The sequence below is a fragment of the Lissotriton helveticus genome, chromosome 1_1, assembly GCF_964261635.1.
Source record: "Lissotriton helveticus chromosome 1_1, aLisHel1.1, whole genome shotgun sequence".
In the NCBI taxonomy this organism is placed as follows: Eukaryota; Metazoa; Chordata; class Amphibia; order Caudata; family Salamandridae; genus Lissotriton; species Lissotriton helveticus.
The window spans coordinates 1,842,997,536-1,843,021,822 of NC_136057.1; the positions used below are offsets into that span (position 1 = coordinate 1,842,997,536).

A 24,287-nucleotide genomic window follows, 5' to 3' on the forward strand; every position below is an offset into this window, starting at 1 on the left:
ACTACGCTTGTTGGAATTGAGCAGTAATTTTCAATTTACTTTAAAATCTATGTCCCCAGAACCCTCTGGGGATTTTTTGTATGTTTTGGGGTCTAAAGATTCATAAAAATAAGGTCTATTTTTATAAATTGGTTTCGGATTTCTTTAGTGTTGTGTGGCTTTATTTTGTTGTTTTGGTATGCCTAAATGCTTTACAGTTGTTCCTTTGAGTAAGCCACAGCTACCCAGGGTTGAGCTAAGGTTTAGCAAACAAGACTGACTTGACCCAAGTTGGTTTTGGTTTTGTGATTATATTACATGGTGAGGTCGCACAACCAGACCATATAATACAACACATTTCCTCACATACAAACTCACCAGCTAACTAGGAACCTGGCTGTGGTTTCCCAACTGGGCCAATACTATACATATTGGACAAGTTACTTACTTTTGGTAATGCCTTATCTGGTAGCGACATGATCTAGTCGCAGATTCCTTACCTTAGAACTTCCAGGCATCAGTCGACTCTGCATGACGTTGTACGTGTTGAGGTCGGTGCAACATCCACGTCATCGATATAGGCACCACCTCTGCCCGCTAATGTCTGTCTTCTTAACGACTTTCCACGACAGAAGCGTGGAGCCATGAAGTTATTAACTAACAGTGGTGTGTTAAAAGACAACTAGGGCCCTGAAAGGGATCAGCCCTGAGATGAAAAACGCATCCGCAGAGAGGGAAAGATGGGTGGGTGGGTCGGTAAGGAATCTGCGGCAAGATCATATCTCGACCATATAAAATGTACTGAAGGGACGCAACTTGTAAATCTGATAGAGACATCGAGCCGCAGATTCCTTAACTTAGAACAGATACCCAAGCAATACCATCCCCGGCGGAGGGATTGCGGAAAAGCTTAAACCAGAAAGTTCTGAAATAACGAGCAGCCGAAGTGGCCTTCTCTACAGACATGATTATCCAGGCAATAATGCTTTGCAAACATATGCAGGGATGCCCGCGTAACCGCCTGGAAGATGTCAAGGACAGGGCCACCACGCTGGAGGGCCATGGTGGCTGCCTTAGCTCTGGTCGAATGAGCTCTGAGGCTTTCAGGAGGCTGTTTCTTGGCCAACGCGTAACAGATTTTAATACAGAGGATAACCCATCGGGAGATAGTACTATTTTGCACAGCACGTCTCTTCTTTGCTTCAACGTACCAAACAAATAGTTGGTCGTCCCCCTGGAAATCTCTAGTGTGGTTAAGGTAGAACAATAATGCTCTTTTTGAGTCCTGGCGGTGGCAACGTTCTTCTTACTTCAGGGGATGCGGAGGAGCATAGAAAGTGGGCAAGGTGACAGGTTGCCCTAGGTGAAAGGTGTCACTATTTTAGGCAAAAAAGCCTTAGTCCGGAGCACTACCCTGTCTGGAAAGACGGTCAGGAAAGGAGGCTGAGAACAAAAAGCCTGCAATTTGCTCACCCTCCTGGCAGAAGCTATTGCCAATAAAAAGGCTGTTTCGATAGTAAGCAGCCGGAGGAGCCACTTGTGCAGTGGGTCAAATGGTGCACACATAGAAGATAAGTGAGAACCAAGTTAAGGTCCCACTAAGGCAAGAGGAAAGGTGAGGTGGAATGTGTAACTCCCTTCAGGACTCTATGTACACTAGGGGACTTGCCTAATGACGGTTGATCTGGCAAACGCAGAAAAATCGAAAGGTAACCTTTCAGGGTGGCCAGAGCAGAGCCCTGCCAGGTAAGACAGTGAATGAAAACAAGAATGTGAAAGAGGGAGGCAGAAAGGGGGTCAACAGACCGTTCAGTTCGCTCCATGCCACTGGAGACGAGCTATCCTGGCTGATGAGGGGTGAAACACTGAAATTGGTCCTAGGCTGCTGGTTTCCAGTCCATTGAGAACCTGGCCTGGGAGTTAGGGCTGGACTGTCCCCCTTGGGCACAGGGTCAAGACTGAATTGCATATGGCTGGGTTCAAACTGGAATGGCATGGTGAGCAAAAAAACGATGGATTTAGGCCCAGATCTCTGTACTGGGGTGACTGTATAACATTGTTCTGCATTCTGTCCATCTATTTTTCTTTTTGCATTTGTCACCCAGAGAGGGACGGGTATGCCCAGACGTGGGTCCCGTGCTCTCCATGCCACTGGAGTCAAGCTATCTTGGCTGATGAGGGGCAAAACCCCGAAACGGGTCCTAGGATGCTTGTTTCCAGTCAAGGGAGAACCTGGCCTAGCGGTTCGGACTCGACTGTTCAAATTGGCCGCAGGGTCAAGGCTGATTTGCATATGGCTGGGTTCAAACTGGAATGGTATTGTTAGCAAAAAAAAAAACGATGGATTTAGGCCCAGATCTCTGTACTGGGGTGAATGTATGACATTGTTCTGAATTCTGTCCATCCATTGTTCTTTTTGTGTTCAGTACAATAAACAAACTTTTTGCCGTCTGCAGATGTAAATCAGCTTGGTGGAGGGACGTCTGGCTGCCAGAATAACTTCACATACTTCAGGAGGAAGGTCACAAGCTGTCAACTGTCGCCGCTTAATCCCCACACAAGGAGGCGGAGGGTTGACATGTTCGGGTGGAGGACTCTCCCCTGCTGCTGCGATAGAAGATCCGCCCAAAGGGGCTGCCTGATCGGAGGATCAATGCTCATTTGCAGAAGCTCAGGATACAAAACTCCCTGTGCCTAGTCCGGAGCCACCAAAATGACTTGGGCCTGGGCGCTCCTGATTTTCTTGAGCACTCAGGACAGGAGGGGTATGGGCCGAAAGGGGAATAGGAGACCTAAGCTCCCTCTCAAGGAGTTGCCAAGCGAGAGCTGCCTTGGAAACTTCGACACACAAAAGTGCTGACATTGCACGTTCTCTTCGGAGGTAAACAGAGTCCTTGCACCTCCTCCGGATGGACACCATTCGTGATCCACTAGGTACCGACAGCTGAGTTTGTCTAAACTGGGTTTCAGAGAACCGGCCAGGTGCTGAACCATCAGGAATATACCTTGTTGTTCCAGCCAAGTCCAGAGATGCATGGACTCCTGACAAAGGGTCCACAATCCCTCTCCGCCTTGTTTGTTGCAGCACCACATTGAGGTAGTGAAGTCTTTGAACACCTGAACTAGCCTCCCCTTGAGAGACGGTAGGAAAGCTTTCAGTGTCAAACAGTTCGTACAAAGCTCAAAGTTGATGTGGTGCCCGATTTTCGCCGGAGACCAAAGTCCTCTGATCATCACCTCTCCCAGATGGCCACCTCAGAAGTGATGCATCTGTCAATACTGTGAGATCTAGTTGGGGACGGGAGAAGGGTCTGCATCTGACCCAATCGCGGTTTGTCAACCACCATGCAGATCTTTTGCAGTTGCCGGCCCATGATTTGGACCAGGCCAGCGAAATTTCCCTGATGCTGCACCCATTGGAACTTCAGGTGCCACTGCAGAGTCGTCATATGCCATCTGGCATGATTCACCAGCAGCATGCAGGAGGCCATGAGGCACAACAGCTTCAGTCAGTCTCACCGAAATCCAGGATAGAAGCTAACACATAGGTATCATAGCCTGAATATCCTGGACTCACCATTGGGAGGATAGGCGCAAAACTGTATTGTGTCCAGAAAGGCTCCAATGAAAGGGAGCGCCTGAGAAGGAGTTAGGTGTGACTATAGCACATTGCTATTGAACCCCAGCGAGTGTGGGAGGTGTGCTGTAGTCTGGAGGCGAGAGATTTCTGCCTGGTGCGAGCCTGCCTTCAACAACTAGCTGTCGAGAAAGGGGAAGACTAGAACGCCTGATCTTTGCAGATGAGCTGCCACCACTGCCATCCCCTTGGTGAACACCCGAGGGGCACAGATGAGGCTGAAGGGGAGCATGTTAAACTGAAAATGGTCATGGTCCACCATAAACCTCAAGTAGCGGCGAAGGGCAGGCAGAACAGGGACATGGAAATTAACGTCCTGCAAGACCAACGCTTCCATCCAGTCTCTCGGGTCCAGGGCAGACAGAACCTGAGAAATAATCTTGAACCTCTCTTTTCTGAGGAAGTAGTTGAGGGCTCGGAGGTCAAGAATAGGACAAAGGCCTCCATCCTTTTTGGGGACCAGAAAATAGCGGGAATAGCAACCACAGGTTATTTCTGACCCAGAAACCCTCTCTGTCGCTACCTTGGCTAAGAAAGTCTTGATTTCCTCTTGAAAAATATAGGTGATCCTCCGTCAGCCGATCGTATGTTGGAGGTATGGAGGGAGGGGTAGTCTTGAAGGGGAGGGAATAACCCCTTTAGACTATCTGCAAAACCCACCTGTCCGAGATGATATCCTGCCAGTGGTGGAGGTGATGGCTTATCCTGCCACCAACTGGATGCCCGTGATCTGGGAGGACCGGACAATGTAGGATTGGAGGAGGAAGGAGGATTTGTTGCTTGACCTGACTTCTGGCTGCCCAACTCACGGGGTCGGGGCACCCACGGCCGTGCAGAGGTTGCTGTACTTGTGCAGTCCTCTGGCTAGGGTAGGGCTGGTGAAACTGGAAGCCCCTGCCGTTGCCACGAAAGGAGCAAAAGGCATAAGCGGAACAGGAGGATACTGAGAGGCCCAAGGACTTGGCCGTAGCCCGCAACTCCTTGGAGCACTCTAGTGCCACGTCTGCCTCATCTCTGAAGAGTTGAGAGCCATCAAAAAGCATGTCCATAATGTTGGCTTGGTCACTATAGACCCTTGTGACTGGTCCGACCACCACGCTATCAACTTCCTACTACCCGACACCCGGACAACCAGAGCACCGCAACAGGTGATTCCCAAACGCTGGGTTAGAGACACCAAGAACTTGGATCCCACTGAACTGATAGCTCTTTGCAAGTCTGACCTGGCCGCCCCCGCCACCCCCTCACATCACATCGGTCAGTGACCTTACTGATCATTACTCGGTAAATATAACTAACATTCTTGATGACCTTGTTCTGCTAAAGCTAAAAAGAACACAACCATACACAGAAACCACTGGTTCAATGGGTCCCTTAACAGCGAGATGAGATCCCTTCGGCAGTCAGAAAGAATCTGGAGACAGCACCCTTCCGCCGCACATCTAAAACTTCTCCGCTAGGCCAGAAATACCTTCAACAAAAACATCCTCAATTTAAAAAAAGAATTCTTCAGATCTGAACTGGGGAACGGCAAGAACAAACCCCCACAAGCTATTTGAACTGGTCAAACACCAATCAAGCAAGCTGGCCAAAACATCGAAAGAAACCCCCAAATCACCAATATCCACTGAGGAGTTCTCCTTTTTCTCTGACAAAATCACAGCCTTAGGAATCGAACTCAGATCCGCCATTCACTCTCAACCCCCTCTGGATCTGCCTCCCCCTCCGCGCTGCCTCCACAGGCTTCTCCCAAGAACCAAGCACACTGGATTGACTTCAAAAGCTATAACGAACACGCCGTCTCAAAAATCCTTTCCACCTTAAACCCGAATAACCACTTCAACGAACCACTCTCTGCTAATTGCCTAGCCGCCACCGCCCATTCCTAGCTGGACTTCAATAATAAATGCCTCCCTTCCACAGGGATCCGTACCCGACTCGCTGAAAGGCGGCCAAGTCCTCCCCATCCTAAAAAAAGAACATAGCTGGATCCTGCCTCCCCTGACAACTTTAGACCCATCGCCAGCATCCGACTCTTAGCTAAAGTTCTAGAGAAGTGTGTGCAACAGCAGTTGAGCCAACACATCACCAACTTCCACCTTCTAGATGACTTCCAATCCGGATTCAGTCCTGGACACAGCACGGAAACCACCATTCTCCACATTGCGGATGATGTCCTCCAAGCCCTGGACCAAGACAAAACCTGTCTCCTAATCCTCTTGGATCTGTCCTCAGTCTTCGACACGGTAAGCCATGAGAAACTTCTCGAACGCCTCAGACTCAGGATGGGAATTGGTGACTCTGTCCGATTTAGGTCCTACCTACACAACCGATCACAGAGATTCCTGATTAATGGCACTTTGTTTGCCCCTTCCCCGGTCACTGGTGGAGTCCCCCAAGGTTAAACCCAGTCCCCCACCCTATTCAACCTTTACCTAGAACTGCTTGCCAAAGTACTACACTCCGCAAACATCTCGTACCACATGTACGCAGACGATACCCAGATTTATATCAAGATCTCCTCTATCGAGGAGATTCTCTCCATGAATGAAGCCTTGAAACTGACGATCCAATGGCTCTCATCCAACCAACTCAAAGTTAACACAAAGAAGACAGAATTTCTTCTAATATCCCAACCCAAAACCAACCCTGAGCTTCAGATATGGATCAAGGCCATCACTGCCTTAAACTGCCCTCCAACCATTGTTGATTCAGCCAAATCCCTCGGAATAACCCTGGACGGCACCTTGGACATGCGGGACCACATCAACTCAATAGCTAAATCAGCCAGATTCCACCTGAGCTATCTAAGAAAACCAAAGCCCTTTCCTTGACACTCCCGATTTGAAAATGGCTGTTCAGGCATTAGTCATCTCAAGACTGGAATATGTCTGCTCTACCCTCTCGGGTTTACCCAAGATCTCGCTGGCACCTTTAAAAGCCTGTCTCAACGCGGCCGCCTGGCTTCTAACAGGCTCAAGGAAGTTCGATCATATCTCACCACATTTGAAAGCGCTGAACTGGCTTCCCCTACAGGCCAGAATCTAACTCACAATGGCATGTATCAAGCACAAGGCATTATACACAAACTCCCCTGCTTAACTTGCACGGAAACTCATGCTATCCAGAGGGACCAGAAACTCAGGGTCCTCCAGAGACCTCCTGCTCCAACCTGCACGTTTTAAGAAAAAGAAAACATACAACCAGGCCTTCTCTGGAGCCGCACCAAGAATATGGAACTTACTCCCGCCCGCCATCAGAAGAATCCTGTCACTGGCTCGCTTAAAAAAAGATGCCAAAACCTCCCATATGGGCAAATTCCTCACCTAAACTCTGCCTGTTATCTCACCCAGAGATGAGATCTTGCCCCATCTCCTTGCTTTGCATCCCCAGGAGTGCACAGGCACTATCCTCCTGGCATCCCACCACTGACTTTGAACCCTTGTTTTCCCTGCGAAGTGTAAATGTAACTGTTACCTTGTCCCCTTTTTCTTTCTTTCCCTCTGTTCCCAGCCACCACCCCCACCCGCCTCCCCCAACTCCAAGCCTTTGTATACTGATGCCGAATCCTGTAAAGCGCTCTGATACCCTAACGGTGCAAGTGCGCCTCTATAAAAATCAAAAATGAATAAATACATTTCAGAGAAGCCAGAGGTTCTCAGCCGGGCATCAAGGTAATCGTTCTGCCCAGAGAGTCAGTCGTATCAAGGCCACAGCGTATGGCAAACTTTGCTGCATCCCTCCAATTTACAACAGCTTGAAAGAGGGCAGCCCAGGCCTCCTTCAGGACTTGAGGAAGCACTTGTGCAAGTCTCCCGCAGTGAATGGGAGTAACAGCCCAAGAGGCATGCAGGGTTTACCGACCGCAATGTGAAGCTGGTGGAAGAGAAGATTTTCTTCTCTTCCTGCTGTTCAGCCTTTTGGATTCCCTATTCAGGGGTGCAGAAGGGAACGCACCATGGGAAGTAGAGGCTCGAACCAAGAAGCTCTCTGGGTTGGATGAGAGCAGAGGAAAGGTGGGTCCCCCAGTGCATAGCGGCAGCGGCAGGCGATGGTTCTATTCACAAGAGCCCTGGGCGGGGCTTGGACCAGGTGCCCATGAGAACATCTGTTACGGCCTAATTTAATGGCAACAAGGGTTCTGTAGTGGAGAAACCGTATTGCAGAACCTGTCAAGACATTGATCTTGACCACCACGGTAGGAAGCTGCTGGTCCAAGCTCTCAGCAGCTCTACGCACTACCATAGCGAAGGAAGCCCTCTCCTCCGTAGCCAGGTTAAGAGGAGAAAGCATGCCAGGCTTATGAAAGGTATCCATGCCACTGGCATCACCCAGTTCCTTGTACCGGTCCATTTCCTCTTTATAAAGCCGGACTTCTAAGGGATCCTGCTGCTCCTCACAATCCTCATCCAATCCTAGTCCCTCTGAATAAGGCTGAGGATACGGCATAGAGTCCAAGGACTCAGTCGGTGCCGGCTCCAGCGTCGGGTGACACCCAGACGGCTCCGTGTCGCTTGGAATTAAGATGGTGGTGGCTTCACTGATGGGTGTTGTGGCACATTGAGGGTCTTGGCGTCAGATATGGCATCGCGGAAGGTCGAGTGGGTATGACCGGCATGGGACTGAGGAGGGATCCCTGAGAAGCCCTTGGCGCAGGTGCAGAATCCAGAGAAACTCGTTCTGCTGAGCGTGCGGCGTGAAGGCACGCCAGCAGGGTCAGGCCATCCAAATATGGTGCACATAGCGTTAGAAAATTTCTTTAGCTGGGTGGGGGTCGCTCCAGTCCCCAAAAAACGAAGTAAATGCGGAGTCAACCCAGGACCCCACTCTGCGAAGCAGGGCCTCGAACGCCAAGACTCTTCCGTCTTGTCGGGTGTTGGACGGGGCAAAGATGAAGCATGCTTCGACTTGTGTTTTTTTATAAGGCTTCTTACCTGACCCGTTTGAAGATTTCGAATGAGAGGACAAAGACTTGGATCCCAAGGAACGGTGCTCGGACCTTCCTCTTGACTAAGACAGGGAGCAGGAACGAGAACTTCGAGGAGATCTCAGAGGCGCCTGATGCCGGTCCGCAAGCAGGTTTAGGGACTGCTCCCTAAAAGCTTTCGGCACCATGGCCCGGCAGACTGAGACGACTTCAGGTCATGGTCACACTCCAGGCACCAAAGGCACATGAGGTAGGGGTCTGTAAACAACATGGTGCGGTGACAGGTGCAGCACGGTTTGAACCCAGAGGTCTTCTTGGACATCATACACAGCGAAGAAAATGCAACAAAGTCAAGAAAAGTCTGTCAAAAAATGATAGGGGGTAGCTCTCTTCAACGAATCTGCTATGGCTGGCACGGAAAGAAAAGAACTGACGTCAGTACGCCAAGGTAGTACCTATATCGACACCATGGACATCACAAGCAACAAACTTGACGCCTCCGACATCACACGGAGTTGACAGACGTCACCTACTGGCGCGCAAGGGTATTGGTAAGAAAAGTGTTCCGGATCCAACCTGTCACTGGGAAGTTCTAAGGTAAGGAATATGCGGCTATATGTCTCTCTCAGTTAAATTGCAAAAGAAAGTATTACCTGCCAACATCAGGCAGTTGGGTAATTCAAACCTTGTCTGATCCAGCAGAAGCGTACATCTGTTTCAACCATCAAAAGCAGTTTTCAAATCAATTTAATAGTCTCTTCGTCTATGGATAGATTTGAAAACAAAAGCTGAAATTGAAATATCTATTCAATAGTTCCAGTTCCACTCCCTCTCGCAAATACGGCTTAGAAATGTGAGGTAATGTTATTCCTTTCGGAGTAATTTTATATAGATTTTTACAAGAGCATCCATCATTAAAATTGGGCAGTAATTGACAAGTTTGACAAGAGTATTCCTTAAGGATTTATCAAATGACAGTCTCCAGGAGAGAGTGGGGCATAAGTGTGGTGCACTATAAGATGTTAGCTGCCATGTAAGGTGAGAGGAGATGCCAATATTTTGCAGTTGGTGCAACTGATTAAGGTGGTGTAAGATATCTGTACTGTAGCCAGTATAGATGTTGGTGTTGGGCAGGATGGTGTAGATCGTGAACTGTGTAGTGGATTTAGATGTTCAGCTGTAGGGAATGTATGTGGGGGTGTGGGGTCCCGAGTAGAAAAGGTTGTGCCTACTGGAAGTGAAGGGAAGAAGCTCCATTTACAGGTACAAGCAATAGAAAAAATGGTTCGGGGAAGAGCTGTACCTGGTCATCCTGGGAGCATCAGTGGCCTGGATGGCTGATCAACCGAAGGAGAAAAAGCAATGAGGATGGGAAGCTGGGCGGGGAGAAGGTTGTGGTATTTGTAAGGTGAATGTGGAACAGGAGGTTTGGAGAATAGGGATGTCTATTGTAGTTGCTGGTTGTCTTTTGTTGGTGTGTGGGTTTAAGGGTAGAAGAGGAGTACAGGGTGGAGGTGTGTTGTGTAGGAGAGATGAATATAGTGGTGGTAAAGAATATTGATGATGTAGGAGACATACATTATGAATTATGGTTTTGCTGGAGAATATAGCTTTAAGTCAATATGTGATTTTGAAGGCAAACTCTCAAGCTGTGCCCTTTCATTTTATTTTTGTTAAATCTGTTTATTGTTATTTGTAAATTCAACAATACAATAGGCACTTCTTTACAATCAAAATAGCTTTTCAATTATTCACGGGTGTAATTACATCAACAGTGTGGTTCATCGAGGGCGTTATGACAGTACATATAATTAGTTCGTGGACAGGATACAAGCGCCCAGGTGTGCCTTCCGATTAGGGAACAGGAGTTAACACGCTTCACCCCTCTACAAGGGGAAGGGACAAGCTTTGCATATCCATCCCAACCCCAAATGATAAGCATGTGCAATAGAACAAAAACAACTAACTGCGACACTGTCACCAAATTACATTACCGTTTGCCCCAATTCTCGGCCCCTCGAGCCCACCCCCCCTCTGCTCCCACCCATTTGACTCGCATGGCTCCTCATCAGGTATAGCCTCGCCGCTGCGTCGCGTAGTGCACCGGAGGATGTGTCTGGTGTGGCGTTCTCTGCGCCCTCCCCCCTCTCGCCTGTTGCGTCAGCCTAGTGCCCCGCCGTCCCCTCCTCCATAGGGTCTCCTGTCTCCTGCAGAGTGTTTAACATGTGTTCCCATCTCTCTGCCATAGGCTCCTTACGGAGTCCCATAGTTTCCTCCCTCCGGATGGCTGTCCATTCCGCACGAGCCCATGACAAGAGTGACCTGATCCACGCCCTTGGGCTAGGTGGGTCCCTCACCTTCCATCTCCTGGTGAGGAGTCGTACTGCCGTCACCATCCCCAGTTCGAGGAATCTAGACGACGCTTTGTCCTTAGGCGGCCTTTTGAAATGGTGCAGGATACTCGGGCCAATTGCAAGGGATGATGCGGCCGGATGCCACAGGATGTGAAGGAGATCTGCGTTCACTTCTCCTCATCTGGGGCAAGACGCGTCCGCTCTGTGAAAGTATTTATTTACTAAGTCAGGGGTTAGATAGGCCCTGTGCACTATCTATACTTGAATTTGGCGGAACCTCATATTTCTGGGAATGCGGACCGGGCTTTTTAGGATCTTTTCCCATTCTCTGTCTGCTAACGCTCGCCCCATGTCTCTCTCCCATTTCACCCGTAGCGGGGCTAAGTCCTGCTCCGTATGCGTCCGTAGGGATGCAGCAAACCATTTGACTGAATGCCTGCCTCTGCCCATAATGTGTAGGTACTGTACCGTCAAATGCTGCGCCGGCTCTTCCACAACATCACCCCATTTAGCCGCCATATGTGCCGTTAGGGACCTGTGCATTATGAAGCCCCCTGGGGGAAGCCCAGCGTCCGCGACTAGCGTCTCATAGGGTATCAATACTCCTTCCTGGTACAGGTCACCCAGCGTCTGGACATCCAACTCGTGCCATTGCTCTAGCATGGAGTGCGTGAGTGTCCCCCCCCGTCTCCGGGCGAGCCCTCCAGGGGCACCGCAGGCGCATATGAGCGCACCCCTCTCGTGAGGTACAGTGCCATGCGGAAGCATTTGAATGCTACCGCCAACAGTAGTGGAGTGGGGCGTGTCGGTGCCGCTAGTGGATGAAATAGTGCAGTGATCCGCTCCAGCGTGTACGGTGGGTCAGCCGTAGCAGTATCCTCCCTTCCCCTGTCTGCCAGCCAGCGGGCGACCCATTGGAGCTGTGCCGCCGGGTAATAGTGCTCAAAGCAGGGAGCAGCTAGCCCGCCCCTGTCCGTGGGTAAAAACAATTTACTGAGTGCTAGGCGGTGTCTAGACGCACCCCAGATAAAGTCTCGTAAAATCCTATTGAGGCTAGAGAAGAAGGACCCCGGCAGGAAGAGTGGTAGATTCGCGAAATAATAGAGGAGACGAGGGAGCATTACCATTTTAGCGAGGGCCACTCTGCCTGTGGGCGACAGCGGGAGTGTGGACCAGAAGCCTATTTGAGCCCTGAGCGCCGTCACTGCTCTTCCCAGGTTCCTGTCCAGCAGATCCGTCTGCTGGCGGTAAATCTGGATCCCCAGATATTTGAATGTGGCAGCCTGCCATTGGACTCTTGTGCCGTGGAGGCTATACTCCGGGTCTGCCACCCCCTCTTCAAACGCATAAAGGCACAACTTGCCCGCATTGACTTGGAGCCCCGAGAGATCAGCGAAGCGGCTCAGCAATGGGGCCAGTAGGTCCGGTATGCGACTCACGTCTCGGACGAAGACCAGTAAATCATCAGCGTACAACGACACCTGATGAACCCCGTCGCCTAGCGGGATACCATCTGTCAGATGTTGTCTCATGGCCGCAGCCAAAGGCTCCATAGCCAAAGCGAAAAGCAGCGGCGACAGGGGGCAACCCTGCCGGGTACCTCTACCTACTGCCACTGCCTCCGAGACATACGGTCCCATCCGGACATGGACCACGGGGTTGTTGTACAGAAGCCCCACCATCTGCAGAAAGTTGTCGTCTATCCCATATGCCTCCAATACTACCGACAGGTATCCCCACTCCAGGCAATCAAAAGCCTTTTCTAAGTCAAGCACCAGGCATCCCGCCCTGGGCCAGGCAGACGTTGCTTCCGCTGATACCCGGAAGTACCTCCTAAGGTTCAGGGATGTAGATCTTGCTGGTACAAAACCATTCTGATCCGGGTACACTAAGTCCGGAACCACACCTCAGCCGTTCAAGCAGGACTGCATGCTCACCACGGAGTTCCCCCAGTTTATGTGCATGCTCGCCAGTTCCTTCCCCCTCCCTTTCATAGTGTAGAAGTTCAGACTCAATGCGGGTTAGAGATTCAGACACCTGCGCGCGGATATTCCATGTGGCGCCCATACAGTGCCCACGGATGGTCACCTTGTGAGCGTCCCACTCCAACCCTGGGTCGCTCGCTGTGCCCTCATTTTCTTCAAAGTAAGAAAGGATGGCTGTGCCCAGAGATGACCTGAATTCAGCATCTTCTAACGCTGCAGACTGTAGTCGCCAGGTGAGCACCGGGGGCCTATCCGCCTCCCAGTTGAGATGAAAGCAGAGAGGGTTGTGGTCTGAGTGTGTCCTTCCTAAGTACTCTGTCCTGGACAGTAGTGGGAGTAGAGACTGGGAACCTACTATACGGTCTAGGAGGACGTGGAGGCCGTGCACAGCCGAATAATATGAGTATATTTTGTCTGCAGGGTGCTGTGTGCGCCAAAGATCGTGTATGTCCAGTGTAATAACCAGTTCCTAAAGGCCTGTGCTGTTGATGTCGCTGCCACTGCGCGCAGGGGTGGGAAGGAGCGGTCCAGGTGCGTGTCCATGACCATGTTAAAGTCGCCGCCTAACAACCAGGGGAGGCCCGAGTATCTCTGGAGGATGGGGTTTAGGGACGCCAGGAAAGCGGGTTGGTCTGTGTTGGGGGCATAGATGGAACCCAGCAGTATCTCCTGCCTATTAAGTCTCCCCCTAACAAGGGAGTACCTCCCTTCATTGTCTACTTGTGCGTCTGTACATGTAAAGGGGACGCCAGCTCTCACCCATATCAGGGTACCGCGCGCTTGCGAGGAGTAAGTTGTGCCATGTATCTGCCCCCTCCATTGCCTGCGGAGCCTGTCCAGTTCCACCTGAGACATATGCGTTTCCTGGAGGAGCGCAATCCCCACCTTGTGTCGCTGCAAGTAGGCGAATATCAAGTATCTACGCGACGGGGTATGCATGCCGCGGACGTTCCATGTCATAATAGTGGTGCTCGCCATGGCGTGTGCTGTAATGCAGTCATCTGGGGAGTTGGGGGGGTGGTCCCTCTAGGCCAGAGGTTGGGCTTTGCGGGGTGTTCGCTAAGTGTCACTTCTGAAATATGTAAACTAACATTAACATTGTAACTCGACGGGCGATTTCCCAACGGGGCAAACGTCCAAACCTAGTAAGGCAATTACTCTTCAAGGCAACATGTCCACAATTTGAGTATGTGTGGGGAAGCGCGCAGTCAGTAGCGTATCGTGATGTTCCCTCACTCAGGGCCCTCAAGATTGCGGAGGTGTTTATGAAGCTTTCAATCGGCGGTGCACGCCGGATTGACACGGATTAGCTCTTGGGGCGACGCGCACGCTGAGCGCCCCACCCTTCACCACGCCGGGCGCCGCTGCGCGCCTGCGGTGTGTTGCGCGCGTAGCGCCAGGGCCCGCTACCTGCGCTAGCAATACATTTGGCGATCAATAAAAGGATACAGTATGCAGTATACTCAGTTCTGACATTATATCTGGTTGTCCCAAGTCCGCCTCCGTTCACATTATGAAGTCCGCTGTCTGGGGTGTAACCTCATGCCTAACAATGTCATCCGACAGCACTGTGGACGGTGATGATGGCCCACTGGCTTGTGCTTCACTCGGCTGTCCTTGGCCCAGGTCGTTGCTTATATTCACTGCACCCATCGTTGCAACCGCCTCCAGGGCCTCCTGTCGCTCCTGCCTCATTTTCTACCGGGCTCGGGCGGCCTGTCCCAAACCTCCTGGAACGCTGCTCCTGCCAACCACCTTCATCCGGGCCCGCTGGTCACGGTCCCGACCATCGCCCCGTTTCTTCCAGCCAGTCCCAAACTTCTGACGGGGCCTCAAAGAAGCACATGCCCTCCTTGGTGACCACTCTCAAACGGGAGGGGAAGAGTAGTGAATAGGGCAGGTCCAGTTCTCTCAGTTGCTTCTTCACTGCCAGATACGAGCCACGTCTCCTCTGCACTGTTGCCGTATAGTCCGGGAAGAACAGGACTTGGCTGTCGCCCACTTTGAGGTCTCCCATCTTCCGAGTTTCGCGAAGCACCGCATCATGGTCCCGATAATTGAGGAGTTTAAAAAGGAACGGGCGGGGCCGAGTTCCAGGCCTCTGGGCTTGCGCTGGTACCCTATGTGCCCTTTCCACTACGAAATGCGGCGACAGTGTTCCGACCGGTGGAAGTGCCCGCAGCCAGTCTTCCACGTACTGTTCGGGGTTCTTCCCTTCTTCCCCTTCTGGCAGACCCACTACCCGGACATTACTGCGCCGGGAGCGCTCTTCTGCGTCCTCCGCGCGATCCTCCAGCGCATGAACCCTATCGATTAGATCCTGCAAAGCAGAGGCATGGCTGTGTACCACGGGCTGCAGTTCCTGGACTGTTTGGCGCTGCGCGGCGACTGACTCCGACAGTTTGCGGTGATCCGCATGCAGCAGCGTGAAGTCGGAAGTGACGTTGTCAAGTCGCGCTTCCAGGGAAGTCTTGGTTTGTGCTAAGGTAGTCCCGATGTGCTCCACTGCCGCCAAGACAGTGTCCCTTTTGGCTGCCAGGGTTGTTGCGGGTTCCATCTCTATCTGCCGCTGATTCTGTGGCGGGTCGGGCCACCCAGACCCTGCTGCTTTGACTGCGACTTGTCTCTCAGCCTGCCCATTGCGAGCTGCTGCGCCGTGGGCATCAACGCTCCCGGCGGTGGATCAGCAGTAGCGGCGGTGGGGCCCCCAAACCTACCAGGCGCACTGCACTCGCCGGGGGGGTCAATGTTGCGTGTCAATCGGTGACTAGCGGGTCCAGGTGCGCCTACCCCAGCAAAATGCGTCGTCAAATCGTTAGAGGACGGTCCGATTTCGATCTCGTAGTGTGCGCCCCACTCCCAGGAGGTATGTAGGTGCAGCCAGTTCTCACAGGCGTCTCACCGCTTCAGCAGTATAGAGAGTTCCCCTCCTCCCGGGTCCTCACCACCGACTCGGCCACAGCGTCCAGAGGTGCCAGCAGGTGGCACACACAACTGATACGGTCAAAGGGCGGGGGCCTCTCTTCCTGTGGGTGGCCAAAATGGCTCCCGGGGGAAGATAGCGCGTTCTGCTTCCCGCCTCGCCCTCTTCGCCACCCGGCCATGGCCTTCGCTGCCCCCGCTGCACCTCTGACTCCCTCTTCGGTGTCCGATGTCCCCGCAGCTTTTGGAGAGCTAGTGTTCTGTGCCCCTGGCCTCAGCGACTTCCCAGGTAGCGGTGAGTTCCGGCCGTGCTTATAATGCGGGCGCCCACCAGCGCCAGGCTGGGCTCTTACCAGTCGCCGCGTCTGTGCTCCGCTGGGGACCGTGATCCTTCCACCGCCGCCTCAGGACCTGCGCCCATCCCTCGGGCCGCTTCAGCTTCAGGAGGACTCAGTGCTGTCTGCCCTACCAGTATCCTGTAGGGCCATCTGCCATAAGACCCCACTTCGCGGCCTCTCGTCGCAGCTCCCTGGGCACCGCCTGCACTGGGGCCGCCGGCACGTCCCGCGGGCCTGTCCAAGGGTCCACGGCACTGTCCAGGCCCGACTCCCTCACCGCCTTCACTGTTGCACAGCCCGGGGTGTGTCAGTGCGGCCTGGCCTCCGCTGTGCTCACACCCTCTCCGCCTCTTGGTGTCTCCACGGCCCGCCGGCTGAGTCTGCCCCGCCTCAGTCACCTATGCTGCCTCGCTGCTCTCCGGTGGGCGCCCAGACGATCGTTTCACTGTCACAGGCCGGTCTGATGGTCCGTGGCGTCTGACAGGCCCGGCTCCTCCGCCTCTGTCCCAGCGTCTGGGTCTGCGCTGCACTCCGCGTGTGTAGGCCCAGGCCGGGATCTCACGCCTATGCCGTGTTTTGGTGCCTCCTCTGCCCAACGGCCGATACTTCACCGTCGCCGCCCCAGTGCTGATTCGCCGCGCAACGGTAGGCTCCGGGCGCCTCACAGGCTCACTCAGGGGGCACCGGTGTGGCGGCCAGTCACATTTCCGTTTGCCTCCGAGGCAGTGCCAATGCTGGGCCGTGCTGTCGCCTCTGGACTCCGGCTGGGGTTCGCGCCTCCGTAACCCTCTTGGGCCAGCTCCGTCCGCCGTTTGATTTTGCACTCTCACGGCCGATTTTGTGTCAGCGCCGTACACCGGAGGGTTCCCCAGGCAGTCCCGCAGCTGCCCCGCCCGGCGTGGGTGATCTCGCTTCCTCCCCGAGGATAAATACAGGAGAAGTCCGGGCCCTGCTGACGGAGCTCTAAGGAGTCGCGTCCGCATTGTTGCCCGGCTGGCCACGCCCCCCCTCAAGCTGCGCCCTTTCATAAGCTACATGTTCTAAATAAAAATGAAAAAAAAAGTTCAATTATGTTTACACCAGAATACACTGTGACAAGATGCAAAGCAATGGCTGAGATTTAGCAACATGAAAAGTGAAGCATACAGTAACCTCCTGCCACATGTCACCCGCCTTTATTACCAAGTACTATAGGTTGACCCAATTTATCTGCTAAGGCAAACATAACAAGTCCCTAGGAAAAAGTTTATTTTTACAAATAATTGAAAAAGAGTCATGACTTGTAATACTAAAAGTCCTGGTTTCTTAAAAGACAATGCCCAGAGGACACCTCACTTTTATGTTCTTCTAGATGCTAATCTCTTGGTTGTAGAATATAATAAACTTATTGAGAATAGGTAAAGAATAAAATTCTAAAATGTTAATCCAAAATGTCACCACAACCTAAACTTTAGATGTTTTTAAAATTAAATAGCTCATCAAAATGGCAGACATTCAAATACTGAGAAGTGAAAAACACGTGTGTTTGGAGAGCACCAAGCCAAGCACTAGGTAGGATACCATGGATCACACTAATCTAAAGATAAATATTGTGCTGGCTAGCCCTGGTACTTGGCAGCCTTACCCAAGGGTACTTGTACAGCTGAGATCACCGGTCATGATCTGGCTCGACAATATACTGGAAAATTCATGACTTCTCCTACAGCGTCTTGAAAGATACCCCAAGAAAGAGAGGCCATTCTTAACACACACCTACAAAGGAAGCAGTTTTTACCAGCGAGGCAACACAGCACAATGGCAATAAATAGACTTCATGAAAGTGATTTTCAGTGGAACAATATGCGTTTGCACTAGTGTGGAGGATTCACTCATGAGGTCATCAAAGTTAAATCTGAGGTCTCGGGGGGTCACACATTTTCTGGTGCTTGTCTGCATCGGTAGGTCAGACTAACTGTAGGTGTTACACTTAAGCAAACACCTAAGACCAGTCTGCTTCTATATAAGCCTCTTGCACTCCACTAAATTGATTACTCTGGACCTTTTATAAGTGTTCTTAGAGAACCACAAGTTCCAAACTTTCAATGAGCTGGCAAAAAACCCAAATCCATTTGCACTAATACCTGCTTTGTTTCTCTGGGTGGAGGAAAGGGAAGAATTGGAGATTCAGAGCTCTCACAACAAAACAGAAAAGAAGCTTCTTATCCAGAAAGAGAATACATTTGGATTCTGTATCTATAACCTACACCCCCCTCCCCCAACTGATGTTTCTCCAAACGTCATATGGCACAAATTACTTTAGTGTCAGTTCAGAGGGAGAAAAAACACCAGGTAAAGGGACCACATAAGCACCACTTACTCTATAACGGATTGTTTGTACACATCACCATCCTCATGCTTCTTTCTGATTTTCATGTCCAATTTGACCAACTTCTCCTTTTTCAGTTTCAGATTCCTCTTGGTCATTGCCTCCTCATTTGACAGGTTCTTTAATTCCATGTTGCCGGCTGTAACCTGTTCATCTGCGTTTGTGATCTAGGAAACGGTGAGAGACAGGTGAGTGAAAACGAAAAAGAAATTAAAATCACTGCACTATGCAAGAGTTCAAATTAGTAAATGCATCTAGTATATGTGTTAAAGCAAGGAGGGCTGTGTATGGAGCACACAAGTAGAGTGTTAAAACTAAAGATGGTGCAAAGGAAACTTTGGAATCTTTGGCATAAATTAAGTGAAAATCTGAAGTGGACCTTGGGTCCAGGTGGCTTGCACGGTTTACATCCACCAAAGGTCTCAATAAACGTAAGTGTCTAAACAAGGACAGGACAGTAAAAACTTTAAATAAATGGTCAGGAAGCAACAGACAAGAAGAGAAACAGAAGGGTACAGAGCCTGTGTCTACAATCAGATCAGCTTCCCCAAGCATAGCTATGACTGTCACAGTGACATGAATCTCCAACAGTGCCCAGAAAATATGGGAGCGCAGTGGTTGGACTGAAATAGAGTAAAGTCTTCAGGAGCAAGCAACAAATAATGAAGGAAACCAACGTCTGTTAAAACTTTCGCCTTCTTTCCAATGTTCGCTTCAAGGACTTGAAATTTTTTGAGAAAGGACTGGATCTCGGTTTGCCACATAGACCCAACGGCAATTCGTTCTCGATAATGCTCACACTTTTCATTCGTCTCTTGCTGTTGTAAAATAAAACAAAAATGGCAAAACGTTTTTCAAACTTCCTGATGCATACAATAGAGATAAAAACTCATGCATGGCTTATCTTATTAAGAAAGTAGGAAATCATGAACTTACTGAACTTGTGCAGCTAAGTTATTAAGAAACAGAAAATGTAATAAAGATCTAACCTTGACAGAAACCCCTTCAAATTCCCAATGGGTTTGGTAGCCTATGTTGCTTCTTACTTTTAATGACTATTTAAAGGATGTAATGCTCAATGCACATTCTGGGTTTGATCCTTTCATCCTCATGTTCTCACTGGCAGACAAACTACAGAGACTTGACACACAAGCTATACTGATACAAGTTCATTAAGGAGTTCGGAGGTCTTGTGTGTAAACCATCTGATACTTTCCAATCAAACACATTACATCCAGCAGTAACTATATGACATCGTGCCAGACACAATCCCATATCGCTTAATCATAATAATTATCCTTTGCTTCACATTCCCTTGGGAGCTGCTAGTCATGGAGACCATCGTGTCACATTGGAAGAAGGGCCAGCATATTTGAAAAAATAAATAACAATGTTTGGAAACAAAGACGAAATAAACAGCTACATACCACTAAGAGACAGATTAGACTATTTCATGCAAATATTTCTAAAGGTAGTTGCGAAAAGCGTTTGGCTCAAATTAAAGGACTGTTTGAAAATGGATAATGCTAAATCATTAAAAAAATAAATGGACAAGTAAGAATCATTTAGTTTGAAAATCATTTAATTGCATTTTTTTTCATGTGACCTAATCCACAGCAAATATAAACCTATTTGAACCTTAATTTCTCACACTGCCTCATTTCACAATACTGTCAATAACCCTATCCCCGTACACCATGTGTGATCAGGAAAGTGCTTTTTCATACCACTTGGGAGTACAAATGAACTTCAACCAAATGATTTGAACTGGTGACCAATTAACAAAATTCGCTATTTCTTGCCATCATAGCAGGCTTCTTACAAAACTAGTTGATGTTAAAAAGGATTGCCCACAGAAGATCATTATCGGGTGAATGCCTTATCTAGCAGACCAATATGCAAGTGTGTGGGCTGGTGTTTTTAATCAAGTCATAGACCACAGATCCATAACAAAAAGGGCCACACCGTGGCTCTTCAAGCTAGCACATCTGGCAGTGCCAAACTGCCCAAAAGGCCAGTGCACTATGCACATGATCTCCCCTGAGGTGTGGTCAAGCGCACTATATGCAGACAGGAAGGCAAACCAGGTTCGCAGTTTAGGCAACTAGAATCAATGCCCAACTGGTTTTATTTTTTCCAGTTAAAAATGTTTCAGACAATCTTAATCTGAACCAAATGAAGATCGTATATAAACCAGGACTAAAACTGCAAGAATGTAATAATATAACAATTTAAGAATCTGAAACAGAACCCGTGACAGAAGAACTGGCTGCAGCCTATGAAACAGAGAAGCCAGAGGCATAGCACACTATCACACCTGAACCTTGTGACTTGTCTGGAATACACAACAACCTATTCTAAACCACTCCACTGCCAGCACTCCCTTAAACAGATTAAATACCGCCAAAAACTGCTTAAACTTCAAATAAAATAACAGTAAAAATATTCTAATCTTACCCTTTCCACTTTGAGTTTCTTCACAGTTGCCTTCATGCTTTCAGTTTTGTTCTTTCGCGCCTCGGGGGACTCCACAATTTGAGCCCTCATCCGTTCATGTTCTTCCCTCATGTTTGCCATGGCCAATTTCAGCTCACTCTGGAACAAAACAGATTTTGTACCAAATTAAGCACTGCACACCGTACAGGTGACATGGCTAGGAGGAAAAGCAATTTAATCAATACTGGACTGCGTAATAGCTGGGCCAACAGTTCTCGAAAATGTGGTTCCTTTGACCTTTGCTTTTGCTAATCACTAAACACTTCAGTGGATAAGCTACAAAATAGTGTGTGCCTTCACAGTTCTTCAATTTAAGAGCGCTATAAATATATATGACTTGGAAGGGTGAAACTCAAATAGTTAACTGTTCAAGTCATCTTGCTGACTTATACAGAATCCGTTTTTTACAGAAGCTGCAAGAGCAATCTTAGGTTATGTTGAGCCACCGCCGGAGGAAGATCCTTCTCCTACCTGGCAGCCAAGACATGGAACTCCCTCCCCATCCACCTCCGGCTGACACAGGACCACCTTGCCTTCAGGAAACAACTCAAGACCTGGCTGTTCGAGCAGTAGCAACCCCTCCCCCTAGCGCCTTGAGACCCTTCCGGGTGAGTAGCGTGCGATACAAATGCCATGATTGATTGATTGATTGATTAAAGCACTTCACTCCATCTTAATATCGCTTATAGAACTGAGCGCTGAAGCAGTAGAAACCTATGAGGCTCCGAGAAAGAGCAAGAGGTGACAAGATGGAAGGAATGAGTGGATTTACTAAGCAGTTAAGAAAATACCCATTTATTTAAAAAAGTTAAAATATCAAATGTGGCCTTTTTTCATCCAACTATAATATGCTGCAGGTGGAAACATGGAAGGTTAATCTGTCTCCAATGTAGTTCGTACATCAGTACAAGAGTCCCTCTTATACCGCTACAGTCTATAATTAATTGGCTAAAAATTGGAACACCACCTCAAACATCCTCAGTCACACCAAGTCTGGTCAAATAAATAGCTGGCCTCACACTAATGCATCATCTACAATTTTATGTTGTCAAATGAAATCCACCACTAGGGAGTATCTGGGGACCTACCTCAGTAAACAGTACTGAAATTATCTCTATCATGTGGTGCAAACTCTCTCTGAATATAATGTATTTACTAGACAGATGCCTGAAGTTTCTGTCAACAAGAAGATCCTTTCAATGATCATTACTGACACAATGAGGCTTTCCTCGTAAGGGGTTCTACTTCTGATGAGCGAATTGCTCCGCTGGGCACTACTGATGATGAGCAAATTTTTCCAGTGCATTCCAGTGGTCTATACAAAGGACAGACCTTTAGAGTCAGACACGTTTGAAGAGTGCAGTCAAATTCAAAACCTATAGGCAACCCTTAACCTTTATCTAACATATGTCCAGGGCCTCTAAATATGCAGGTTGATGACCATTTTAACTTTTTCGCATTGTAGTGTATATACACCTGTAAAGAGAAAATGAACCAAATAAGACAGCACCACAACACAGGTTAGGCATTCAGCCAACATTGCACTTGTGCATCAACAGATTTGTTATCACACCCACTATCTGGGTTTATCAGAGCATCCACATCAGTTCCATGAAAATGCACTAACAGACTGCGCCTGATCAAAACGACGACGCCAAAAGTATCTTCCAATGAGAAGACTTTTCCACTGATAGTACTGACAATGAAAGGAAACCAGAAAACAGGAGAAGGGAAGCTCACAAAGAACATGTGATGCATTGCCATACAGGGTTGGGGTCGAGGACAAGGGCAGCCCACCCCTAACCTTCTTCCCCCTCCACCAAACCCCAGCTCATTTATAGCACAGCTTGTGGGTGCATCACTATTCAGGTTGGTGACAAAGGGACCGACCCCAAAGTATTGTCATAAATGCTGCAGTGCTGGATGTAGATGTTCATGAAGCAGGAAAATTACGCATGGTCTGTACCACTGAGGTCTGTGAAAAGGTGTACGGCAAAGGCATAGTTGTTGGTTTTTCATTATACTCCACTGTCCATTTACCTACTTAAAGTTGCAGCGCAACCCACTGAATTGGCCAAAAGGCCACATAGTTGCCACTATAACAAACAGTAAGAAAATGCCTCCTTTTGCATGATCACCCCCAGGTTTTTGGACTGATGCTGCTGGTTTTACGACTCTGAAGGTGCACTGAGGCCTGCTAAACAGATCTCAATGCGGTTAACCCGGGCCCGGTGGCTCAGTGGACTAATGCGTCTACTGTAGGGGCCTGTGTATGACCTCATGGTCACAGGTTCAAATCCCAGAGGGTCCACTCAGCCTTTCATCCATCTGAGGTCGATAAAATGAGTACCATTGAGTTGGGTAAAAACAAACATCTGTTATCCAGCGCCAAGATACCCGTAGTGGTGAACGTGCGCTTTACAAATACACATGTTATGTTATGCAGGTTGATTGGGGACCCTCCTCTTCATCCAACTGATTTTCCCACCTTTCTTCCTGCTGAAAGTCGAGTCAGGACAGGTGGGCTGCCATCTGCTGCTAGCAGGGGAGGCGTGGCTCGGAGTTCCAAGACGGCATCGCCTTTGAAGCTTCCCACCCAGGAAAGCTATTCCCTCATGGAGGAGGTCTGAAGCACCTCCGCCCAGGGAAGGATTGTTTCTGGCCCCTGAGAGCGAAGGCTCTCACCACGTGGGTCCAAAAACATGTCTAGTAGTGGCACGCTAGTGGAGACCAGTCAGGAACACCTTTGAAGTCGGTAGGTTTCAGGAGACCCTTCTAAAGGGTCCTCTGGGTGCAATTTTTTATAATTCTGACACTCGAATCAATGTAGATGTATTAAGACGAAATGTTTGGTATCTAACATTCAATAATACAGAGAAGCCATCATGGAGCTGGGAAACTCGTAATGACGAGTGCCCAGCCCATATACTCTCTATGGCTTCCCTGTTCACTTACACTATTCAAGAATCAACATGGATATTGCAGTGGTATATCTGCCCATGCAGATACGTCCTCACAGAGGATATAGCGCACCCTGCCTTAGGACCAAGGCCTACTAGAGTGGTGTCTTACCTATATCCATGTAGTATTTGTGGGCATGACATATAGGGAAGCGTGTCATGTCAATTCTTTGGTTTTGTCTGCACCAAGCCATGCAATCTGCAATGGCAGCATGCATGTCCTTGGTGAGGGGACCCTAGGTTGGTCACAATTAGTGCAGCTACCCTTGGGTTCTTCTTTAATGCCAGTGCCCTAGGTACCAGGGTTAACATTCACTAGGGACT

General features: G+C 49.4%; 1 protein-coding gene across 3 annotated transcripts in view; it reads right to left on the bottom strand.

The window, feature by feature from the left end:
- Nucleotides 1-24,287, bottom strand: part of NUF2 (NUF2 component of NDC80 kinetochore complex) — a 414,966-nt gene that overhangs the window by 77,515 nt on the left and 313,164 nt on the right. For all 3 annotated transcript variants that reach the window (XM_078641336.1, XM_078641328.1, XM_078641341.1), the window contains 3 exons: nucleotides 20,965-21,102; nucleotides 19,185-19,325; nucleotides 18,499-18,674 (listed from right to left, as the gene is read on the bottom strand). In XM_078641336.1, the coding sequence (XP_078497462.1) occupies nucleotides 18,499-18,674; nucleotides 19,185-19,325; nucleotides 20,965-21,102 (455 nt within the window). The remainder of the gene's footprint in view (nucleotides 1-18,498; nucleotides 18,675-19,184; nucleotides 19,326-20,964; nucleotides 21,103-24,287) is intronic.